The sequence below is a fragment of the Adelges cooleyi genome, unplaced genomic scaffold (genome assembly GCF_023614345.1).
Source record: "Adelges cooleyi isolate 19-005CV unplaced genomic scaffold, UGA_ACOO_1.1 ACOO_flye_CR_arks_rails_tigmint_CR_PRNA_23, whole genome shotgun sequence".
In the NCBI taxonomy this organism is placed as follows: Eukaryota; Metazoa; Arthropoda; class Insecta; order Hemiptera; family Adelgidae; genus Adelges; species Adelges cooleyi.
Window position 1 is genome coordinate 17,203,632 of NW_026095893.1, and position 19,159 is coordinate 17,222,790.

The 19,159-nt window shown below is 29.1% G+C and overlaps 4 protein-coding genes across 6 annotated transcripts in view; 3 read left to right on the top strand and 1 right to left on the bottom strand.

The window, feature by feature from the left end:
• LOC126836037 (lysine-specific histone demethylase 1A) overlaps positions 1-1,718 on the bottom strand; it is a 414,770-nt gene extending 413,052 nt beyond the window's left edge. Inside the window, exons 1-4 of one of the 2 annotated variants that reach the window (XM_050568998.1) lie at positions 1,597-1,718; positions 557-616; positions 343-493; positions 29-162 (exon numbers count right to left, since the gene is read on the bottom strand). In XM_050568998.1, coding sequence (XP_050424955.1) covers positions 29-162; positions 343-493; positions 557-592 — 321 coding nt within the window. In that variant the 5' untranslated portion in view covers positions 593-616; positions 1,597-1,718. Of the gene's footprint in view, positions 1-28; positions 163-342; positions 494-556; positions 617-1,575 lie in introns of both variants that reach the window. The other variant, XM_050568999.1, reaches the window with a different exon arrangement.
• Positions 1,719-3,911: 2,193 nt separating this feature from the next.
• On the top strand, positions 3,912-5,108 carry LOC126835501 (DNA-directed RNA polymerase III subunit RPC7-like). The gene is made up of 2 exons (XM_050568140.1): positions 3,912-3,986; positions 4,114-5,108. The coding sequence occupies exon 2, from the start codon at positions 4,178-4,180 to the stop codon at positions 4,949-4,951; it is 774 nt and encodes a 257-aa protein (XP_050424097.1). The 5' UTR covers positions 3,912-3,986; positions 4,114-4,177; the 3' UTR covers positions 4,952-5,108.
• Positions 5,109-9,345: 4,237 nt separating this feature from the next.
• Positions 9,346-14,494, top strand: LOC126835347 (serine-threonine kinase receptor-associated protein). 2 transcript variants are annotated; one of them, XM_050567854.1, is made up of 7 exons: positions 9,346-9,621; positions 9,679-9,818; positions 11,976-12,123; positions 12,988-13,112; positions 13,188-13,300; positions 13,385-13,521; positions 13,609-14,494. In XM_050567854.1, the coding sequence occupies exons 1-7, from the start codon at positions 9,507-9,509 to the stop codon at positions 13,803-13,805; spliced, it is 975 nt and encodes a 324-aa protein (XP_050423811.1). In that variant the 5' UTR covers positions 9,346-9,506; the 3' UTR covers positions 13,806-14,494. The 2 variants fall into 2 exon arrangements, with proteins under 2 accessions (XP_050423811.1, XP_050423810.1); XM_050567853.1 differs by having other exon boundaries at positions 12,985-13,112; positions 13,609-14,493.
• A 635-nt stretch (positions 14,495-15,129) lies between these two features.
• On the top strand, positions 15,130-17,703 carry LOC126835546 (tyrosine--tRNA ligase, mitochondrial). The gene is made up of 9 exons (XM_050568211.1): positions 15,130-15,489; positions 15,554-15,701; positions 15,774-15,949; positions 16,093-16,306; positions 16,434-16,512; positions 16,573-16,781; positions 16,841-17,096; positions 17,183-17,308; positions 17,461-17,703. Exons 1-9 carry the CDS (start codon positions 15,374-15,376, stop codon positions 17,496-17,498), a joined length of 1,362 nt encoding a protein of 453 aa, XP_050424168.1. The 5' UTR covers positions 15,130-15,373; the 3' UTR covers positions 17,499-17,703.
• The last annotated feature ends 1,456 nt before the right edge of the window (positions 17,704-19,159 follow it).

Here is a 19,159-nt window from a genome sequence, read left to right on the forward strand (position 1 = left end):
TCAAATAGCGTATTAACAGTATCCGTACCAAGCGATTGCGAATATGCAAGAATAACTTTTGTGTTTGAGTCGGACCGTGAGCTACGTCTGAGAAACAATATGCTTCATTCGATGTCATCTTATCGAAAGGCAAACGACTGTGGAAAGCGGCTCCTTCCAAACCTAATAAAAAAAATAATAATATAACGCCTAACAATATACAATTTGCTCTTCTTCTTCATCAATACTAAATAAAAAATAATTAAATTTAAAAAAAAAAAATTTAATTTATAAAGTTTTGATTTAAATGCACTCCAATTATTGGTAAGTGGAAACAATTGTATATATATATATTTTATATACCAGTCGGATCGTCCTGTTCGGAATCCAAATCGAAATCGTTTTCTTCTTTGATCGGTGTAGCATTGTCTTCGGACATAATATTATTGTCCTGAATATTGTTGTCGGTCACATTAAGTGTAACGGTTTCATCGTTGGGCGCTCCTGAATTCAGCTGTTAGGGAAGACAAGTAAAATATTACACAGATCTCTTTTCATATACAAATCATCGACTTACCCGAATACGTTTCCTGCGATTAATCAAAGCACTCATCTTCCGACAATAATTCTTTCGCTTCTAAAATTGAAAAGACAAACAGTTTTTTAAGATAGTAATTACATGAACTTTTACGTAGACGACAAAAAAAAAACTTAAGGGGACGTCGTACCGCTATTTATTAATGAGTTGGGTATAGGCAATTATTTTCAAAATCTCAATTTAAAGCTTAAATTGTAATTATAATTATTAGATTAGTAATAAGAATTTATTTTAGGCAGTTAATTTATTTTCCGAACTATCGCAGCATCGTTGTCATTGGTTTTAAATATTTTTTTCAACTAAACATAGTTTTCTAATTCCAAAAACACGGCTTACTTGGTGGTTTTAGAGTAAAAACCCCAATTATAAATATTGTAGGTGAGAACTTTTTCTATGTTTTGTTAGAAACCAATTTTCGATAGTTGGTATATATATATATATATATATATATATATATATATATTTAAATAATTTAAAATATGCGTTTTCTTAATGCCATATTGTTCCATATCCAAACCAACTATCGAAAATTGGTTTCTAACAAAACATAGAAAAAGTTCTCACCTACAATATTTATAATTGGGGTTTTTACTCTAAAACCACCAGTAAGCCGTGTTTTTGGAATTAGAAAACTATGTTTAGTTGAAAAAAATATATATAAAACTATATATTAAAACTTATATATATATATATATATATGTATATATATCTTAAAATTAAAATCTAATTCCAACAAGGCATAGTTAAAGTTCTCATCTTTCAAACAATTTATAATTTATATCCCTGCGTGCAATGTAGACTTAATACCATTGAAAACACAAAAGTACTATTTTGATGCTATTATTTTGAGATGCGACATCCTCTTAAGTATCGGTTTATTGTAAAGTTTATAGTATATTATTGTAGAAAAAGTAAAAATCGTTGAATGCTAATAAAATGAAATTTAAAAAAACTACAAAATACGTTAACAAAACCATAAATATAAACAATAAAAGTACCTTTACTAGTATATTACTTACAGCAAGTTTGTGAAAAGACCTATATAAATTCAATTTCAAACAAATCAGGCAATTTAACTATAAACTTTAAGGCATCTACAGCTCTTGCTCACAGCTTTGAAGTCAGCTGCCTACATCTAGTTTTGCCGCCTACTATGACTGATAACAAAAATGCCGGGAAACCCAGGTGAAGCTGTTCAGGTGTGAAACGTTTCGTCCACCGGATCGAGCTTTTTTACATTTTATTTTTTTAACATTTAATTTAACAGATCAACAGAGTTCAAATGTTATCCATAGAAAAAGATTAAAAAAATTAGTTGTTAAAATTGTTTAATATGTTTATTATTTAGGTCTCGAATTATTATTATTTTTTTAATCTTAAATAATAATCAAACTTAGGAAGCGGAATATAACAATATAATATTATTATTTAAGTTAATCTACGCTTAACAATTGTGAAAGGCATACCCGATGGACGTAAGTCGTGGACAATATTTTTAACTAAAAAGTTGTTAAAAAGTGTTTATTCATTAAAAATTTAATTTTAATAAATCAATTACTGTTTCGACTACCTGGCTGGTCGTCGTTCTCGCTACCATGGTATCATCACATAACAAACCAGCAACTAATAACAACTTGTTGTCAACAAGAATTGCGCATGCTGATAACAGATAAAACTGATAAGAAAAATTGTAGGTTAATGTCAATTGTATAAGTTACTAAAAAACGTGTTCAAAATTCTTGCATTTGAACTTTGAATATGCTTTGGTCTTTATTTATATAAATAGTTATGATAGTTATGAAATTATTTTTTTAATTATCGAAAGCTAATAAAAAGTAAGTATTATAAAAACTTCACTTTATTTGTACTACCTATTTTTAAAATACTGGTAAAAGTATTGGTTTTTGTGCACTTGGTTAAAAAAAAATTAAAAGATTGTCAGTAGGTACGTAGTTAAATATTTACTATTTAGTCAATATATATTGTATACAATAAAAAATCAGTTCAGTTTAAGAAATTACAGTATCACATGATCGAATAGTATTTAAAAACCATTTTCATTCAAATATTCTTTATAAATATCTAGATTTTAATGTACATTTTTTTACTCTATAATTATAAATTATAATAATGGTCTAAAAATAATATGTATCACAATTTGTTCTTCCATATTATTAAAAAAAATTATTTTAATAATTGCATAATGAAATCATATCTTATTTTAAACAGTTTTGGAATATATTGTGTTTTACAAGAAACACGGTAAAACGTATTTAAATAATTATATAAGTGATTCTTATAAAATTACAATAATAAATAATTATAGAAAAACTAATATTTAAAAGCAATTTAGTGAATATAAACTGAAAATGGTTAATTGTACCAAGTTTGTTGTGTAATATTTTTATGTATATTTTATTGTACATCAGATCTACTTTAGTCTAATTTTAGAACTTTAAACCAAACTTTACATCTGAACATTTGTTTAATATTTGTAGTAGGTATAAGGTGTAAGATGCCCAACTCTATTTTCTTCCGTTATTTTTTTCTAGTTCTCAAAAGCTTAAAATGTACCAGAATAATTCTAAAAAAAGGAAGTTTTAATTTGATAATTTTTTTATTTTAGGTAATTATTTCAAATGTCCATATATCACGACGAAGTAGAAATAGAAGATTTTGAATATGATGAAGATGAAGAAATTTATTATTATCCGTGTCCGTGTGGAGATCGGTTTGAAATAACTAAGGTATTTTTTACATAGTTATTTCGTAACAAAATTACAACAACCTAAATTTTATAATAAGGAAAAGTGATCAAGTAGTTAGCGATGAGCCATAATTTCCTACCCGATGATAACCCATCCCGAGACACAAACCTAACTTTCCCAGTCACTTGTCTTTTGGAGTACATTCCATTGATAAGATGCCACACACGTATTTATTTAGCAAAAATAATGTATTTATGTTTCAAATGCTACAAAGTCTTCAATACACAAAAGTAACATACCGTTAGAAAGGTGTTAAGTTCAATTGCGTTTCTGTTCTCTCAAAACTTCATAGTGTTTGATCTACAAAAAATGGTTTACTGAAAAAAAAATTAAATTTTTGATATAGAATAACCATTAAAGAATGTTTATTACTGTAGTAACAAGTATATACTACAGTTGAAGCTCTAAATTAAGATTTTGCAAAACATTTTCCCATACTTTACTCCTTAATAAATAGATGGTGTAGCGTCGCCTTAATATAACTATTATTTTTTTAGATTAACTTTCCTTAGTAACTTACTATCTATATCCTATGTATTAATAGTTCATATTTTTAATTTTTTCAGGATGAATTAGAAGCTGGTGAGACAGATGCTACTTGTCCTAGCTGTTCATTGGTTGTTAAAGTAATTTATGACCCAGTAAGTTCTCAAAAATTTAGAATTTCTAAGACTCAAATCCACCATGCTTAAATATATACTTCTTGTAGCGTGATTCATTTTGTTATTATTTAAAATAATGTAATTATTTGTGTTTGTATTATTTTAGGAAAGTTTACCACACAAACAAAAACTAGCAGTTACAACAAAAAGTCTTGAAAAGTGTTGATCCTATGGCTGGCGCGTCGAGAGGACGGGGACGAGGAGGTGGTAGTGGTGGAGGGTTTGGGCGGCCACACGTATCCATCGGAACTGAAAGAACTGAACCAGACGACCCACTCGATTTCAAAGCACCTGAACTCTTTCCGCCACTGCGAGCCAATGTTACCGAAATTGAAGAAGACAGTGAAGACGAAGATTTAATCTCATTCGAACAACAATTAGCCAAGCATTTTCATAGTGCTCCGTCGTTTATATCTAAAGATGAGTTTACTAGTCCTTGGTCGTACCTCAAGAGTGTAGAAAACCATAGTTATTTTCCTCCGTCCTTGCTACCAAAAAAGAAGAAAATTTCATCCAATGAAAAACCATTGACAGACAAGCAGTGGATGGATAAATTGAAAGCCGAAGTAGCCAACCATGATTATTTGTCGTTAAAACAAATCGTGTCTGCCAAGAAAACCAAAATCAACGATTTCCTCAACCCAGCCAGTAAAAAGAAGGTAAAAACTGAAAACGGCCCTTCCACTTCACAATTGTTCAACGAAAGTGTTGTTAAAGAACTCGAGGAAGAGGAAGACATTGATGTCGAAGATAGCGAAGAACCAAAAAAGAAAGAGGAAGATGAAAAAGAAGGAGAAGTAAAAGAGATTGATGATGAGTTGGAAAGTGATGTCGACGATGAGTTGGATGATGGAACCGACTACAATAAAAATTATTTTGATAACGGGGAAGGATATTTAGATGATGAGGATGATGGTTTAGATGATAATGACGCCATCTACTAATACGATTCAACTATTATTTTTGTGTAATGAGCTTTATTATTTTTTATGTATCATATTATATGTTTTTCATTTGTTACCTAGGTTAATAAAAAAAACCATTGTATTATTAATTAATACATCTCTCATTGAATGTAGTTACTAATTACTGATAAATTTATTTTTTACGATTGTAATTTGTGTATAAATCCATTTTTGTTTTTACAAATTCTATCTAACACCGTTGATTATAAATATTATAGATAACCCACAGAGACAAATTTTAGCGTTAGTCAATCGTTTTCAATGAAAATGATACTACTAGGCACTTATCGTACCGTGTCGACATACAGAACTAAAATTTGTCTCGGTGGCCCATCTATAATTACAATCAATGCTAATACCTATAAAATATTGATCCTATTGATATTTTTTTGTTTTTTTCTACCATAAAGAGTATTGACAATAATTTGTTGCCTTGGATAGACAGGCATTTATTGCTACGTGAATTTCACATGAAAATTCAATTTTTATGTTCTGTTGTTGATATTTTGTATAATGATAGTATTTACAATTATTATTAATTTATAAACGACATGTTAATTTTAGTTAGGTTTAATATTACGCCTTCAATAAATATAATACAGACCTATATAGGTCCTGAAATCTGACAACATTTTTGACATAACAATTTAATTGTTAAATACATTTTTTATTTAATTCTTGTAAGTTATATAAAGTATTGGGGATTCCATATAAATGAGTCCTATTTACTTGTTATCTCAACATCTGAAAAAAAAAACCTTATATTATTTTTACAGTATATAATAAATTGATGCATGTTTGAAAATGGGGTCTGGTGAATGGTGATATGAGAGAAGGGAAGGCTCATGTCTAGGGCTATATGTTAAGAAGTCGGAAAGTACGTCAAAATCTTTCAGTAGGCATCTTTAATCATATCGTGGCCTTAATAATACTATCCACCCCTCTAAACTGCACTTTTAAAATTGCATTAAAAAAATGTAAAACCACATTCCTGAATCCTAGTAATTATAGAAATAATATACATATGTATAAGATTAAAACATAATTTATTTTTGTTCACTAATTAAGGCGTTGCGTCGTCTGCACCAGTGTAATGTCAAAAAAAGTAACAATGTCATATCATATTATTTAAAAATATTTTAATATTTCATTAATTTAAGCTTTACATCTTTCATTTGATCAAGTTTATTTTTATAATAAATAATTGTTTGAATAAAACGCATGTGCATACTGGACGAGCTACTATACACCCTTCTATCAACCACAATTACTGTGTCAATTAATTCAATCTGTGCTAAATTAATATTAATAATGTAAAGCAAATTTTGTGTTCAAAGATGTTTTATTATATATAATATAATATAATATAGGATCTCCTTGAACACAAAATTTTCAAACCTTTGCTGGCTCTATGTGTGTTTTTAACTGCTGAAACAATTCGTTTCTATGTTAACTTCTGCTTGTTGTTTGAATAACAAGACGTAGCAATTGTATATTGATAGTATATTAAAAGTCAAATACTTAGATTATAATATTTTCAGCGAACAATATGCATTGTGTCGAAGCGTTCTACAGTTATACCTATTTCACGTTAAAACAATTACTTTTTTGAACTACTTAAACATTACTGTCATGTTCTACCATAAGTTTGGACGTAACTTCAAGCTATTTCAAAAAAAAATTTGAAGGCGGCCAAAAACTCAAAGGGGCTTCGCCTGGAGACTGATGGTAGGTATTGCGAACACATACAGTCATTATATTATGTAACATAATACAGCAATATGTTCTTCTCTCTATTATTGTTATTTATAATAACTGTTTCGAAAAAAAAAAAAGAAAACTTTTATAAGAACACTAGGAATTTTAAAAGTTGGTGAAGTAATTTTAGCATTTGAGAGTCTAACAGGGCGAGCTCACATTTGGGCTTCAGAATAGGCAATGCAATAACTACTGGGTAGAAATCTCTAAATATATAATAATTTAGATACCAAATCTAAAGTCCAAATCCAAACTGAATACTATTTACTAATATTATGTTAATTTATTTTTTTAGATTCAAGTGCAATTATTTACACGTGGCGGTCGGTCATAAATTTCCTAATAAGTATAAATAATACGAAGTAACCCGTAAGCAAAACATGTAGTAATTTATTTTAAATATTAATAATAATTTAATTGTATACAGCTGTAAGGGTCCGGAATTAACTACATACGAAATAATTGTACTTAAGTTTCTTTGCTCAGTAAAATTCATACATATTAAATTCAAAATAAAATAATTGAAAAAAAAATTTTTTTACATGACTGGTTTGTTAATTCTAAACCTTTTTCTAGTGCTTGATTTAGTATAAGTAATGTATTCCTCAGACGAATTTATAAAAAGGGAGTGTAATTATTGGAAATATTTTTTTCAACTAAATCAATACATTTCTGAGTAATATATTCTGGTCTCACTTGGAAGTAAAATAAAAATACCTAGTAGGTACCTACCTTAAAATATCTAAACAATTGTGTTACCTCCCCTCCCCTCTACTAAGTCAAGTACTGTGTGGATTAGGTCTATGTACGATGATGCCATTTTACTCTCAATTCTCTCTTTATAAATTATTTTGGACAACCGCACAATTATAATTTATTTATTTAAGTAGATTTACACATTTTAGCACTGTATTGTCATTTCAGATAATCGAACTAAACTACTTTAACAATTTTTTCGTTTGTAACTTCTCACTTTCGCGTTGTGGTCGTTCTCGTTATAGTTCATAAACCTCTCACATTTTCTGCTCAGTAAAAATTAATTACTTATTTTAAAATTTGCGTCCAGTTAATCAAGTCATAACATTTTGTACACCAACAAGATTTTTTTGTAAATCAAATTACCAATATCTATCCCGTTATCCTACTGGATAACCTCCTTCGTACTCTCTTATACGCAAAGTCTGTCGATACCGGGATATTTTAGTCATTAAGTTAGTCTTAAGTTAGTCATTAAGTTAGTCTTAAGTTAGTCATTAAGTTAGTCTTAAGTTATGCCCCGATCGACTTCGATGCGTAAGTCCACCATTGTCTGTTCGTGGCCGCCCAGTCTGTCGATACCGGGATATTTTAGTCTTAAGTTAGTCATAAGTTAGTCTTAAGTTATGCCCGGATCGACTTCGATGCGTAAGTCCACCATTGTCTGTTGCGTGGCCGCCCAGTCTGTCGATACCGGGATATTTTAGTCTTAAGTTAGTCATTAAGTTAGTCTTAAGTTATGTCCGGATCAACTTCGATGCGTAAGTCCACCATTGTCTGGTGTGTGGCCGCCTAGTCTGTCGATACCGGGATATTTTAGTCATTAAGTTAGTCTTAAGTTAGTCATTAAGTTAGTCTTAAGTTATGCCCGGATCGACTTCGATGCGTAAGTCCACCATTGTCTGTTGTGTGGCCGCCCAGTCTATCGATACCGGGATATTTTAATCTTAAGTTAGTCATTAAGTTAGTCTTAAGTTATGCCCGGATCGACGTCTATGCGTAAGTCCACAATTGCTTGAAACGCCCCTACCACACATTTCTGGTGGTTGTACAGTAAATACAATTTGAGCATCATCGTAGATGGAGATACCACATTAAAAAAAACGAGCCAAATACTCTACCTCATAGGTGGTTTGGAAACGAGTATACAATCCCTGATACGGAGTAACCGGTAAAAGCAAAACATGTAGTAATTTATTTTAAATATTAATAATAATGTAATTATATACAGCTGTAAGGGTCCGGAATTAACTACAGACGAAATAATTGTACTAAGTTTCTCTGCTCAGTAAAATTCTTACTATTTAAATTCAAAATAAAATAATAGAAAAAACATTTTTTTTATGTGACTGGTTTATTAATTCTAGACATTTTCCTAGTGCTTGATTTGTTATAAGTAATGTATTCCTCAAATTTATAAAAAAAAGTAGTGTTGTTATTGGTAATAATTTGTTTTAGATAGTCAATCGATATATTTCTAAGTAATATACTCTGGTTTCATTTGAAATAATGACAATGAAAAGATTAAATATCTTAAAAACACTTGGGATACCGATGTCCGATTTAGATTATATAATTTAAAGTTTAAAATAGTATTTAGTTTTTATTTCTCAAAATCAAACAACTAAATCTACTCAATGATCAAAAAACTATTATTACAAAAAAAAAAAAAATGATAAAAATGAAATGTTTACAATTTATAGACAACGGTGCTTGATTAATAGTTCTTTAGGTATTTTAAAATTCGACTTGGAGAGAGAAGAGATATTTTGTTTCGCGCAGCGTGGCTGCACTGCAGACGGCAATCTTTTATCAACCCGTTTGCTCACGTTATTATTTTGTTAACTGCTTCAGTAACTCGTTTGCGTAGCATCTGTAGAACGTGTTGCTGTTAATGTATCCTTCAGTAAAAATTGTTCATTATTTATAAAAGTTCGTTCGAATTATTCGAAAGTGCTGTATATATATTTATATATTTAATTTTTTTTTTAATTGTTTATAATTTTGTGTATAAAGTAAAATGTCAAGTTTCAAACAAACGCCGTTAACTTGTAGTGGACATACTAGGCCCGTCGTTCACCTGGATTTCAGCGATATCACCGACTGTGGATATTTTTTAATATCCGCTTGTAAAGGTAAATGTAAATAATTTTCGTACAATATTCTATATTATTATTGCGTTCGCGTTCTAGATGGAAAACCCATGTTAAGACAAGGAGACACTGGTGATTGGATTGGTACGTTTGAAGGCCACAAAGGTGCCGTTTGGGGGGTAGCCTTGAACAAAGAAGCAACAGTAGCTGCAAGTGGTGCTGCAGATTTCGAAGCTAAGGTATGAGTATTGTTTTTAATGAAAAAAGCGCTTGTATTAGCCTTGAGATTGACTTCCTCGTATGTTTATTGTTTATTTTATTTCCTAGATAAGAAATTGTACATTCAATACACACACACACACGAGTATAGTTTCACTTTTTGTATTTAATTTTCACAATAATATGTAAATTCCTATCGATCGCTTAAATTAAATTCATTATTCAAAATTTAATATACATTGAATAAAATATAAACTGTTTAAATAAATAAATAATAAAATAGTCTCAAAACAACAACAATAAAATATACATTTATTTGTGCTGTGTCAAACTCGCTTTATGAGTTTAACAAAACTTTTCTACCTAATATAATTATTTCTTGGCTTGGCAATCGAGTATTTTCATGCGATTTTAGTTATTTTAATAAGGTTACTAAATTTAGGCAGTTTTTTTTTATTAATTAATATAAAGATAATTTTTTTTTTAGATTTTTTTATGGTTAAGTAGTTGATGGATTTTAATTATCTGAACATTAACATGAGAATGTGTTGCTAAAACAATTTGTTCCTTAACAGTATTTAATTAAATTATTTTAATGTTACTTTTTATCTGTATCTTTAATATGTTAAGAAAATCAAATAGGTTTTAATATACTATACATGAATTTTGTATAAGAAGTTTAATTTGGCTATGGGTATTATTAAAAGTAATTAATGTTGCTGAACATTTTTAAAAAAATTAAGTCAAAAGACCTAAATTTGAAGCGGGACAGCTCAATTGCTGATCAAAATTGACCACTGAGCTTCCTTCTCAATTTTATCAAAATTAGTTTATATTAAAATTCCTTCTAATGTTATTATAATACAGTTAAAAACTGATACAAATACATTTTAATTTTGCACTTGGTTAAGGATTTTAGTTCTTATTTTTAGGGAATATTATCTTCTAAATAGTTCCTATAATCAAAACTAAAATAAACTCTTTTAACTATTATCTTTAAATGAAAAGTTGAACATCTGTATATCAGTAATGTCCACAAGTTGTAGTTGTTTGTTTTTACATAATCTTACCATTTAATTAAATTTTAATAATACTTTAGTTTCATTCTGTAAATAGAGTATATTTAACAATAAATAAGTGATATACTTATTGTATCACTAATTGTATAAATAGTAAAACTTACTTTGAAATTAGTTGTATACCCAAAAACTATTTTATTGCTAGGAAGTAGGAATCCGTATGTACGTAATATGTTAGTGTAGATTATGTTTTTAATATTTGTGATAAAAAAGATGAACTATACTTGATTTAAACATAAATGTAGTTTTTGATAAACAAATTTTAATGTAAATTATTATACAAATCTTATTGTTTCGTGTAAACAATTTTATTCAATTTCACATTTGGCACTTTTTTATTCTCTTAAAATTATGTTTTAAAGTTAATTAAGTTTCTTTTTGATTGCAAAAGTTGTATTTTCGCCTTTTTCATTCTGCTATACAGTTTCGGTTATCTTCCCATACATGCCCAGCTTAGTAAACGGTTTAAGCTTTGCATAACTTTATTTTTTTTTTCAAAACTAAATAAAATGGTGTAATTTTTTTTTATAACAATTTCTAACTCAAATATACATATTTTATGCGTAGAGTTTTTATATTTATGCAATTTACAAAAAATAATTTAAAGTATTTTTTTTTTTTAACAACTTTAATTAATGGAAACTATGGAAGCTTATCTTATCGCTTATATTGTAACCCTCCCTATTACTAATTACCCTTCACCCACACCTTTGTTATTTAATAACCAATATTTTATGTATTCAAAAACCGTGTGACAAAATATAACATACCTAACCAGAGCAAAAATCATAAATTTGATGAACGGTATTAAATGGATTGAATTATTAGTTGATCATTTTCTGATCAATGCATGTTGTCATTAGTTAACTGACGTTTTGAACCCATTACAGGGACTACGCATATACCGTGACCATAAAGTATAGTCGCAACAGTTTCTCTGAAGACAGACTCTGTTGGATGGGTTCAAAACAGCAGCTGACCAATGTTGTTTTAAACTTTTATATAATATTGAGAAAAAAAATTGACTTTTAAAACGACGTCTCTAAAGTAGTTTGGAAACTGTTAGATCATACCAATATCTTTTTTTTATTATTTCAGATCTGGGATGCTAAAACAGGAGGTGAAGTACAATCTTTTCAACACAAACACATAGTAAAAAGTGTTAATTTTTCGAGGGATAGCATTTATCTTGCGACCGGCTCCAACGAAAAATTGCTCAGAATATTTGATCTCAATAAATCAGCTGGTATGTATAAACTTGATTAACATAAAAAACAATGTATAAATGTGTATATTTACGTTTTATAAATTGTTCGTTAAGAATGGTTGTGTACTGTTCAATGCTGTTGATCAGGAACTGTTTGGATGAATTAAAAAAAAACATGGTTTTCTGCACATACGGTCTTTGTTCAAGGCCTACTACTATGTGACAGTAATAGTAACAACAGTCTAAGCCAATAAACTTTACATGGCCAATCTGTCACCGGCTAATTGGCCTTGAATCCCATTCTATCAATATCTATTATGATTATTAGACATTTTTTTTTTTTTTTTTTTAGGAAAATTTAAATCATATTTCCTTAATTGAACAAAAAAAAAAAAAAGTGTTATTACTTTTCGATATCATATATTTTAATATAAATTTAGATAACCTGTTATTTTAAATAAAAACGTATTTTATTTTCTTATTTAAAAACATGTTTAAATCAACTATTATTTTCATTTTTATTAAAAAAAAAAAAAATTATTTAGTTGAAACTGAACATTTATACAAATAGGTTTTTATTTAGGTAAAGACTTTTGAATGAAATACAATATTATTTGAGTTTATTTAAATTTTTATTTAGCTAAACAATTATTTAAGTAATGCCCAGGCTTGACAATTTCAAATACATTATCATTTGAATTAATTGAAAAAACAATAAAACAATTTTAAACTTAACTTTCTTGTTAATAAATTTAAAATTATAATTCAAATAAGTATATGCTTAAAATTTAATAATAAAAACCAATTACATTTTTATTTAAAAGAAGACTTTATTTTAAATAGTTAAATTACTTTTTTTCGCTTTTGTAATTTAAATAATGGTCCAAACATTTTTTTTAGAAGCTGTTACTACTTTTAGTGGTCATACATCTGGTATAAAGCATGTCATGTTTTTTCAAAACGATAGAAGAATAATTTCATGCGCTGATGATAAGACTGTCCGAATCTGGGACCCGTCGTCTGGACAAGTATGTTGATCAGTTACTACCAACACGTTTGTGTATCTTATTATTGTAATTTCACTTTTTCATATTCCTATGTAGGAAATACACAAAATGGAATTCAACGCTATACCGACCAGTTTGGAGGTGTCCAGAGACGAATCCATCGTTACCATTGCGCACGGCAGTTGTGTTAGTTTTTGGAATGCAGAGAGGTAATGACTTGTGTAATTATTTAAATATATTAATTAATTGTCTCGTAATTGAGTAACGAAATAATTTCTATTATTACGTTTCAGTTTAACAAAGGTGAACGAAGTCACTGTGCCAACTCTGGTAAATACAGCGTCCCTGCATAGAGATAAGAGCATGTTTGTGTGTGGAGGTGAAGATCTTAAAATGTACAAATTTGACTACAGCAGCGGAAAAGAAATAGGTAACGACGATAATGACGCCTTTTTTATAAACAATATCGTACTCAATATTAATGGTTTTTTTTTTTTTTGTATTTGTTCCTCGTTAGAATCTTTCAAAGGACATTTCGGTCCCGTGCACTGTGTCCGTTTTTCGCCTGACGGTGAACTGTATGCGTCAGGATCCGAAGACGGTACTCTACGCTTGTGGCAAACTACCATAGGTAAAACATATGGATTGTGGAAATGTGTCGATAAGGTTACCTCTCCTCAAGACATTCACCAACAAGAGATCACGGCTATTTAAACAAAAGAAAAAAAAAAAAGATGACATTCGCAAATTGCAATATTTAAATCTGAAAAAAATCCTATATGGTTATCGTAACGTTACCAGAAAAAAAAATATATATATATAAACACTTTTTTTCTTTAAAAAAAAATTGTTAAAACATTTTTATTGATTGAAATAATTGGACACAAAACTTAGGTAAAACATGATCGAAATGTGATCAATTGTGTACCTACGACTAATTTATTTCAACCTAGCGAACGAGTATTGAACATAAATTTGTTTAATAATTAAGTCCACTACATTATTGTTTGACTAAAATATAATTGGGTTTATACAATATAATAACATCAACAATTATTTATTATACACAAAAATAGTTTTTTGTTAATGTCCTTTAAATTCACATACAAATTCATAATAAAAAAAAAAAATGTTTAAATTAAATTAGCTACCTGCTGATTTCATACATCATTTTACTGTGGGATACGAAATCTTTTTAGTTGTATTAATTTTTGTAATTCCAACAAATTATCTTATATTTATATTTATTTTGCACAATGTTGTTATTTATTTTCTAAAGTTTGGAACAAGACTGTTTTTTTACTGTGTTCCGTCTTTAGGAAGACATTGGCGTCTTTTGTGCGGTTAAAACGTTTAAGTTTAATTTTTTGAGTAGTTAGTGTTTTTTTTTTTTTTTTTTACAAGTTGATAATTTTTTTTGTATTTATTATTGACGTACATTTAGTTAACACCGCACAAGGCCTAAGAATTTTTATTTATAATAAATAACCAAAAAGAAATAAACAATATGTTTTTTTTTTTCATATAAATACTAAGCTAATTTTTTTATTTTCTCTCAGCACTCTAACAAATAATGTTTGGTCGAGACACCAGTATTTTGTTGAACAAATGTGTTCGGTTTTGAATATTCATTTCAGTGAACTTTTTATGGAACACATATTTTCCAGTATAAATGAAGTTGTGAAGCATTTTTACCACAGTTAACTGTTTTTCCAAAGATCATTTGTTCCGCAGATAGAAAGTATTTTATAGTTATAATATTATAATTATTGGCCACACAAAATATATTTATATTTTATTTTGTTTTAATGTGGAACAAATAAGTAAATATTGGTGTACCGTTATCTACAGCACAATTAATAAGAAAGGTATGTCGGCTATTCGTGATAATCGCAAAATGGCCTTGTATTTCATACGGGAAAAAAGAGGCGACATATTGTAAAAATTGATAACAAAAGTTGTTGACATACCTAAGTCTTTTATCTATGCTGTTATCACAACTACCGTGAGGTGTGATAAGTGATTACGGTGTACATGCGGTAAATTATGAAAATTGTGAGAGCTGTTAAGTAAAAAATTAGATCATTTACCATTGTACGTTAAATAGTTGTTTGGGTATTAGGAAATTTAAGTGTATCTTTTTCTTAGAACGTTATTAGAGAACTATTTTCGTTTATGTTTTGCTATTCATTCGGTCGTTTATAATAATATTTTAACACGGTCGCAATAAAATAACATGTGTTAACGATTAACATTGCTCGTTTCCAAAAACTTTAGATAATATGTTACGTCGCTGTATGAAAATCATACACCGGCCTGGCCGTTTCTACACTACCAGAAATGTGCTTAAGTTACACGAACGAGGTATGCTCCAGAGCATATTTCCAGAAAACTCGAGGTTGTAACCAAATAAGTAATATATTTTAAATAAACCTAAAGCTAATTTGTCGTTTTGCTTTCAGCAACGAAGTCATTGATATATTGACGAGAAAGAATCAATGCGCTTACGCCGGATTCGATCCGACCGCCGACAGTTTACACATAGGAAACTTGTTGGTCATTATGAATTTACTGCATTGGCAACGTGCAAATCATCAAGTCATCGCTCTAGTGAGTAAATGATCGGCAGCTATATGACTAGTCGAATTATTTTAAAAGCTTTTATTTTAACACCCACCGTAGATCGGAGGCGCTACAGCTCAAATCGGCGACCCCAGTGGCAAATCTAAGGAACGAGACAAACAGTCTTCTCAGGCGTTATTGAAAAACATTGAGGGTATAACAAAGAATCTAGAATCTGTGTTCAACAATCATTCCAAATACTTTTGGCATAAAAAACAATCGCTACCTGAGCCAATGTGAGCACATTTGAGGTATTTTTACCAACTTTGTTTTGCGTCTAACTAGCAAAGCATTGTACGTTTGTTTATTTGTTGTTTTTGTTTGTATCTAAGTATTGAAATTTTTGTTAAGTATATTGAATCATATTTTATTTCAACAGTATTGTTAATAACATGTCGTGGTATAAAGAAATCGGCGTTATCGATTTCATGAATAATATCGGCCGCAAATTCAGAATGGGTACAATGTTGTCGAGAGAAAGCGTCAAAACACGTTTAGCTAGTAACGGAATGAGTTTTACAGAATTTACATACCAAGCATTTCAAGCTTACGATTGGTTGTATTTGTTCAAAAAATACAATTGTCACTTCCAAGTAAGTAAATTGTAGTAAGAGCGTAATTTTTCCTCAACACTTTTTTTTTTTAAATTGTTTTCTTTTTATATACTATTTACCTAATTGACTAGTATGACTATTTTTATTACTTGTTTTTTTTTTTAAGATTGGAGGAAATGATCAAATGGGAAATATCATGTCAGGCCAAGAATTAATCAGCCGAGTCGAAAACGGCAAAGTTTATGGTAAATAATTTTGTTGATTAGCCGAAGAAATCCATGGTGATCGTATTGTTTTATTTTAAGGAATAACTGTACCGTTAATAACCACCGATTCTGGGGATAAGTATGGTAAATCGGCTCAAAACGCAGTATGGCTAAATGCAGACAAAACTTCTCCATTTGAATTCTATCAGTTTCTAATTCGCACTTCCGACGCTGATATAGAAAAACTATTGAAACTGTTTACTTTCCTTACGCTGTCTGAAATCGCCGAACTAATGAAAAAACATCAAGTAATGCAATTAAATGAAAATAAATATTTCATATTCCTAATTTTTTTTTTTTTTTTTAGACTGAACCTCAAAAAAGGATTCCTCATGAAAAATTAGCACGAATCGTCACTACGTTAGTACACGGAGAAGCCGGTCTTGAAGAGGCGTTGATGGCTACATCCGTTTTGTACGACAATAACGTCGAAAATCTTGGTAAAATAAAACCGGATGATATTTCAAAGATTTTCAGTGGCGCAGTAGTCGTTGAATTATACCTCGAACCTGGTATTACCGTTTTACAATTGGCCATGAAAGCTAAATGTTTTTTGACTGAAAGTGCGTATTACAAAATATGTGTTTAAGTATAATAAATTATAGTTTTAAAAATAATACCAATAAGTGTGTTTGAAATAATTTTTCAGAGGACGCTTATCGGATAATACCCGCTGGCGGTTTCTACATAAACCATCAGCGAATTACCAATATAAATGAAGCCGTTACCATGTCTGTGCATATTTTGCCTAATCAAATTTCCCTTATTAGAGTTGGTAAGTAATCGGCAAACAGAAATAATTTTTTTTTAACTAAAAGCGAGTCCATACTGGCCGTTGCAGTCGGCATTTCGCTTGTATGGACAAAACATTAACGACTACAATATTTTCTAAATGGACGACATTACTTATAAAATTTCGCTTTTCAGGAAAACGCAACTATTGGATAATCAAATGGATAATGTGAATAAATCTAGTACAACATTTAATGTTATAAGGAAAAAAATAAATTTGACATTCGTAAGAAAAAAGAAACATTCATTGTTGATTTATTTTTAGTTCTTTATTATAAATAAATATTATTAGTCATTAGAACTTGTGCGGTATTGACTAATTATAAGTCAATAATTAATCAGCTTGTAAATAAAAAAAACATTTTTAGCTACCTTAAATTTATACTTAATGTCTTTAACCACACTTTGTTAGACGCCAATGTCGTTCTACAGACAGTACACAGAAGTAAAAAAACAGTATTGTTCCAACCTTAGTAAATAACGACGTTGTGCAAAGTAAGTACAAATATTAATTTGTAAGAATTACTACAACTAGAATGATTTTGTATTGCACAGAGTAAATAATGTAAATATAAAATCGGCAGTTGGCTGGTTTCATAAGTGTATAAATACAAACACAAACAGTAAGGTTGTGCTGAAAGTAATGTTGTATAAAAATATAAAACATTAAACTACAGAAAACATTTAGAACGCTTAAAAAGTCGTTGTAGAATCTGAATGTAATAATTAGGGAAATATAGTTTAGAAGTTTAAGTAGTACCGCTTATTATTTTCATGCACAAAAAATGAAATAATTCAATTTTAACCGCAATGATATTGGAAAGAGCAAGACGACAATTGGCAAGTTCGTCAATATGTTTGACAGTGGAAGCAGCATTGGTCGTCAACTGACCATAAAGCTGAGAATAATAAAAGCAACTGTTTCTTCTTTTTTTTTTACAATTAAACAAGTCGATCGTCGTTTAATATTGCATTTAGTATTCTTGTTATCGTAAAGATAACTTATTTGAAAAAAAAAAAACATTATGTACACCGTGTGATATTTGGAAACAACAAATACAATAATTACACTAAAGAAATTCAAATTTGTTAATTTTTTTTTTATTAATTATATTATATTATTCAAATAACAAGTTCTTTGCTTATCGAAAGAGCGATATCAATTTATAAAATCAAGTCAGCAATAATTCTAACATAGCAAAACAAACTATAATGACGCTTAGATTTTATATTTACACAAAACAAAAATTAATAATATACGTAAAAGCAAAAGAAAAATCGGATTTTCTTCAACCTAATTTTACACGGTTTTCACAAAACAAATCATTCAAAATAATGGTTTCCCACAATTTTCCGTACAGAAAACTTTATAATGCCCATATAAAATAACGGAATGCATAATATACGCATTATTACATTAATGAATTTATTTTTAAATAAACACAACTTGTGTCGATAATCTAACATTAAAAAAAATATATACATGTATTTAAAACAAGTCATGTAAATTTACATCTTTCAAGTTTTAAATGTTTGTAATAAATAAAATATGTCGAGGTAATAATCGGAGCGCGTTACGTCGAATACGAATAACTTCATTTTTTTTTGTTAAATATAAAAACTGAGCTGCCATCATCCAGTGGCAATGGGATAGACTGTTAATTTTTAAAATCTGTTTTTCTAACCACAGCCCGTAATGTTTTTTCGTCAAAAATTGATTACTTCCAATTTTTTTTTCTCTATGTTTAAGATAAAACAAAAGGCACGTTTCAATCGAAATTGTGTGAAAACCACTATGTTTTGATAACGATATATATTTGAAAATCCTTGCACG

Bases quoted from the DNA above. Each gene is read 5' to 3' on its own strand.
- LOC126835501 (XM_050568140.1), top strand. From the start codon at position 4,178: ATGGCTGGCGCGTCGAGAGGACGGGGACGAGGAGGTGGTAGTGGTGGA.
- LOC126835347 (XM_050567853.1), top strand. From the start codon at position 9,507: ATGTCAAGTTTCAAACAAACGCCGTTAACTTGTAGTGGACATACTAGG. The intron at 9,622-9,678 runs GTAAATGTAAAT...TTCGCGTTCTAG, and splicing joins TTTAATATCCGCTTGTAAAG to ATGGAAAACCCATGTTAAGA. The intron at 12,124-12,984 runs GTATGTATAAAC...CATTTTTTTTAG, and splicing joins TGATCTCAATAAATCAGCTG to AAGCTGTTACTACTTTTAGT.
- LOC126835546 (XM_050568211.1), top strand. From the start codon at position 15,374: ATGTTACGTCGCTGTATGAAAATCATACACCGGCCTGGCCGTTTCTAC. The intron at 16,513-16,572 runs GTAAATAATTTT...TTTTATTTTAAG, and splicing joins CGAAAACGGCAAAGTTTATG to GAATAACTGTACCGTTAATA. The intron at 16,782-16,840 runs GTAATGCAATTA...TTTTTTTTTTAG, and splicing joins AACTAATGAAAAAACATCAA to ACTGAACCTCAAAAAAGGAT.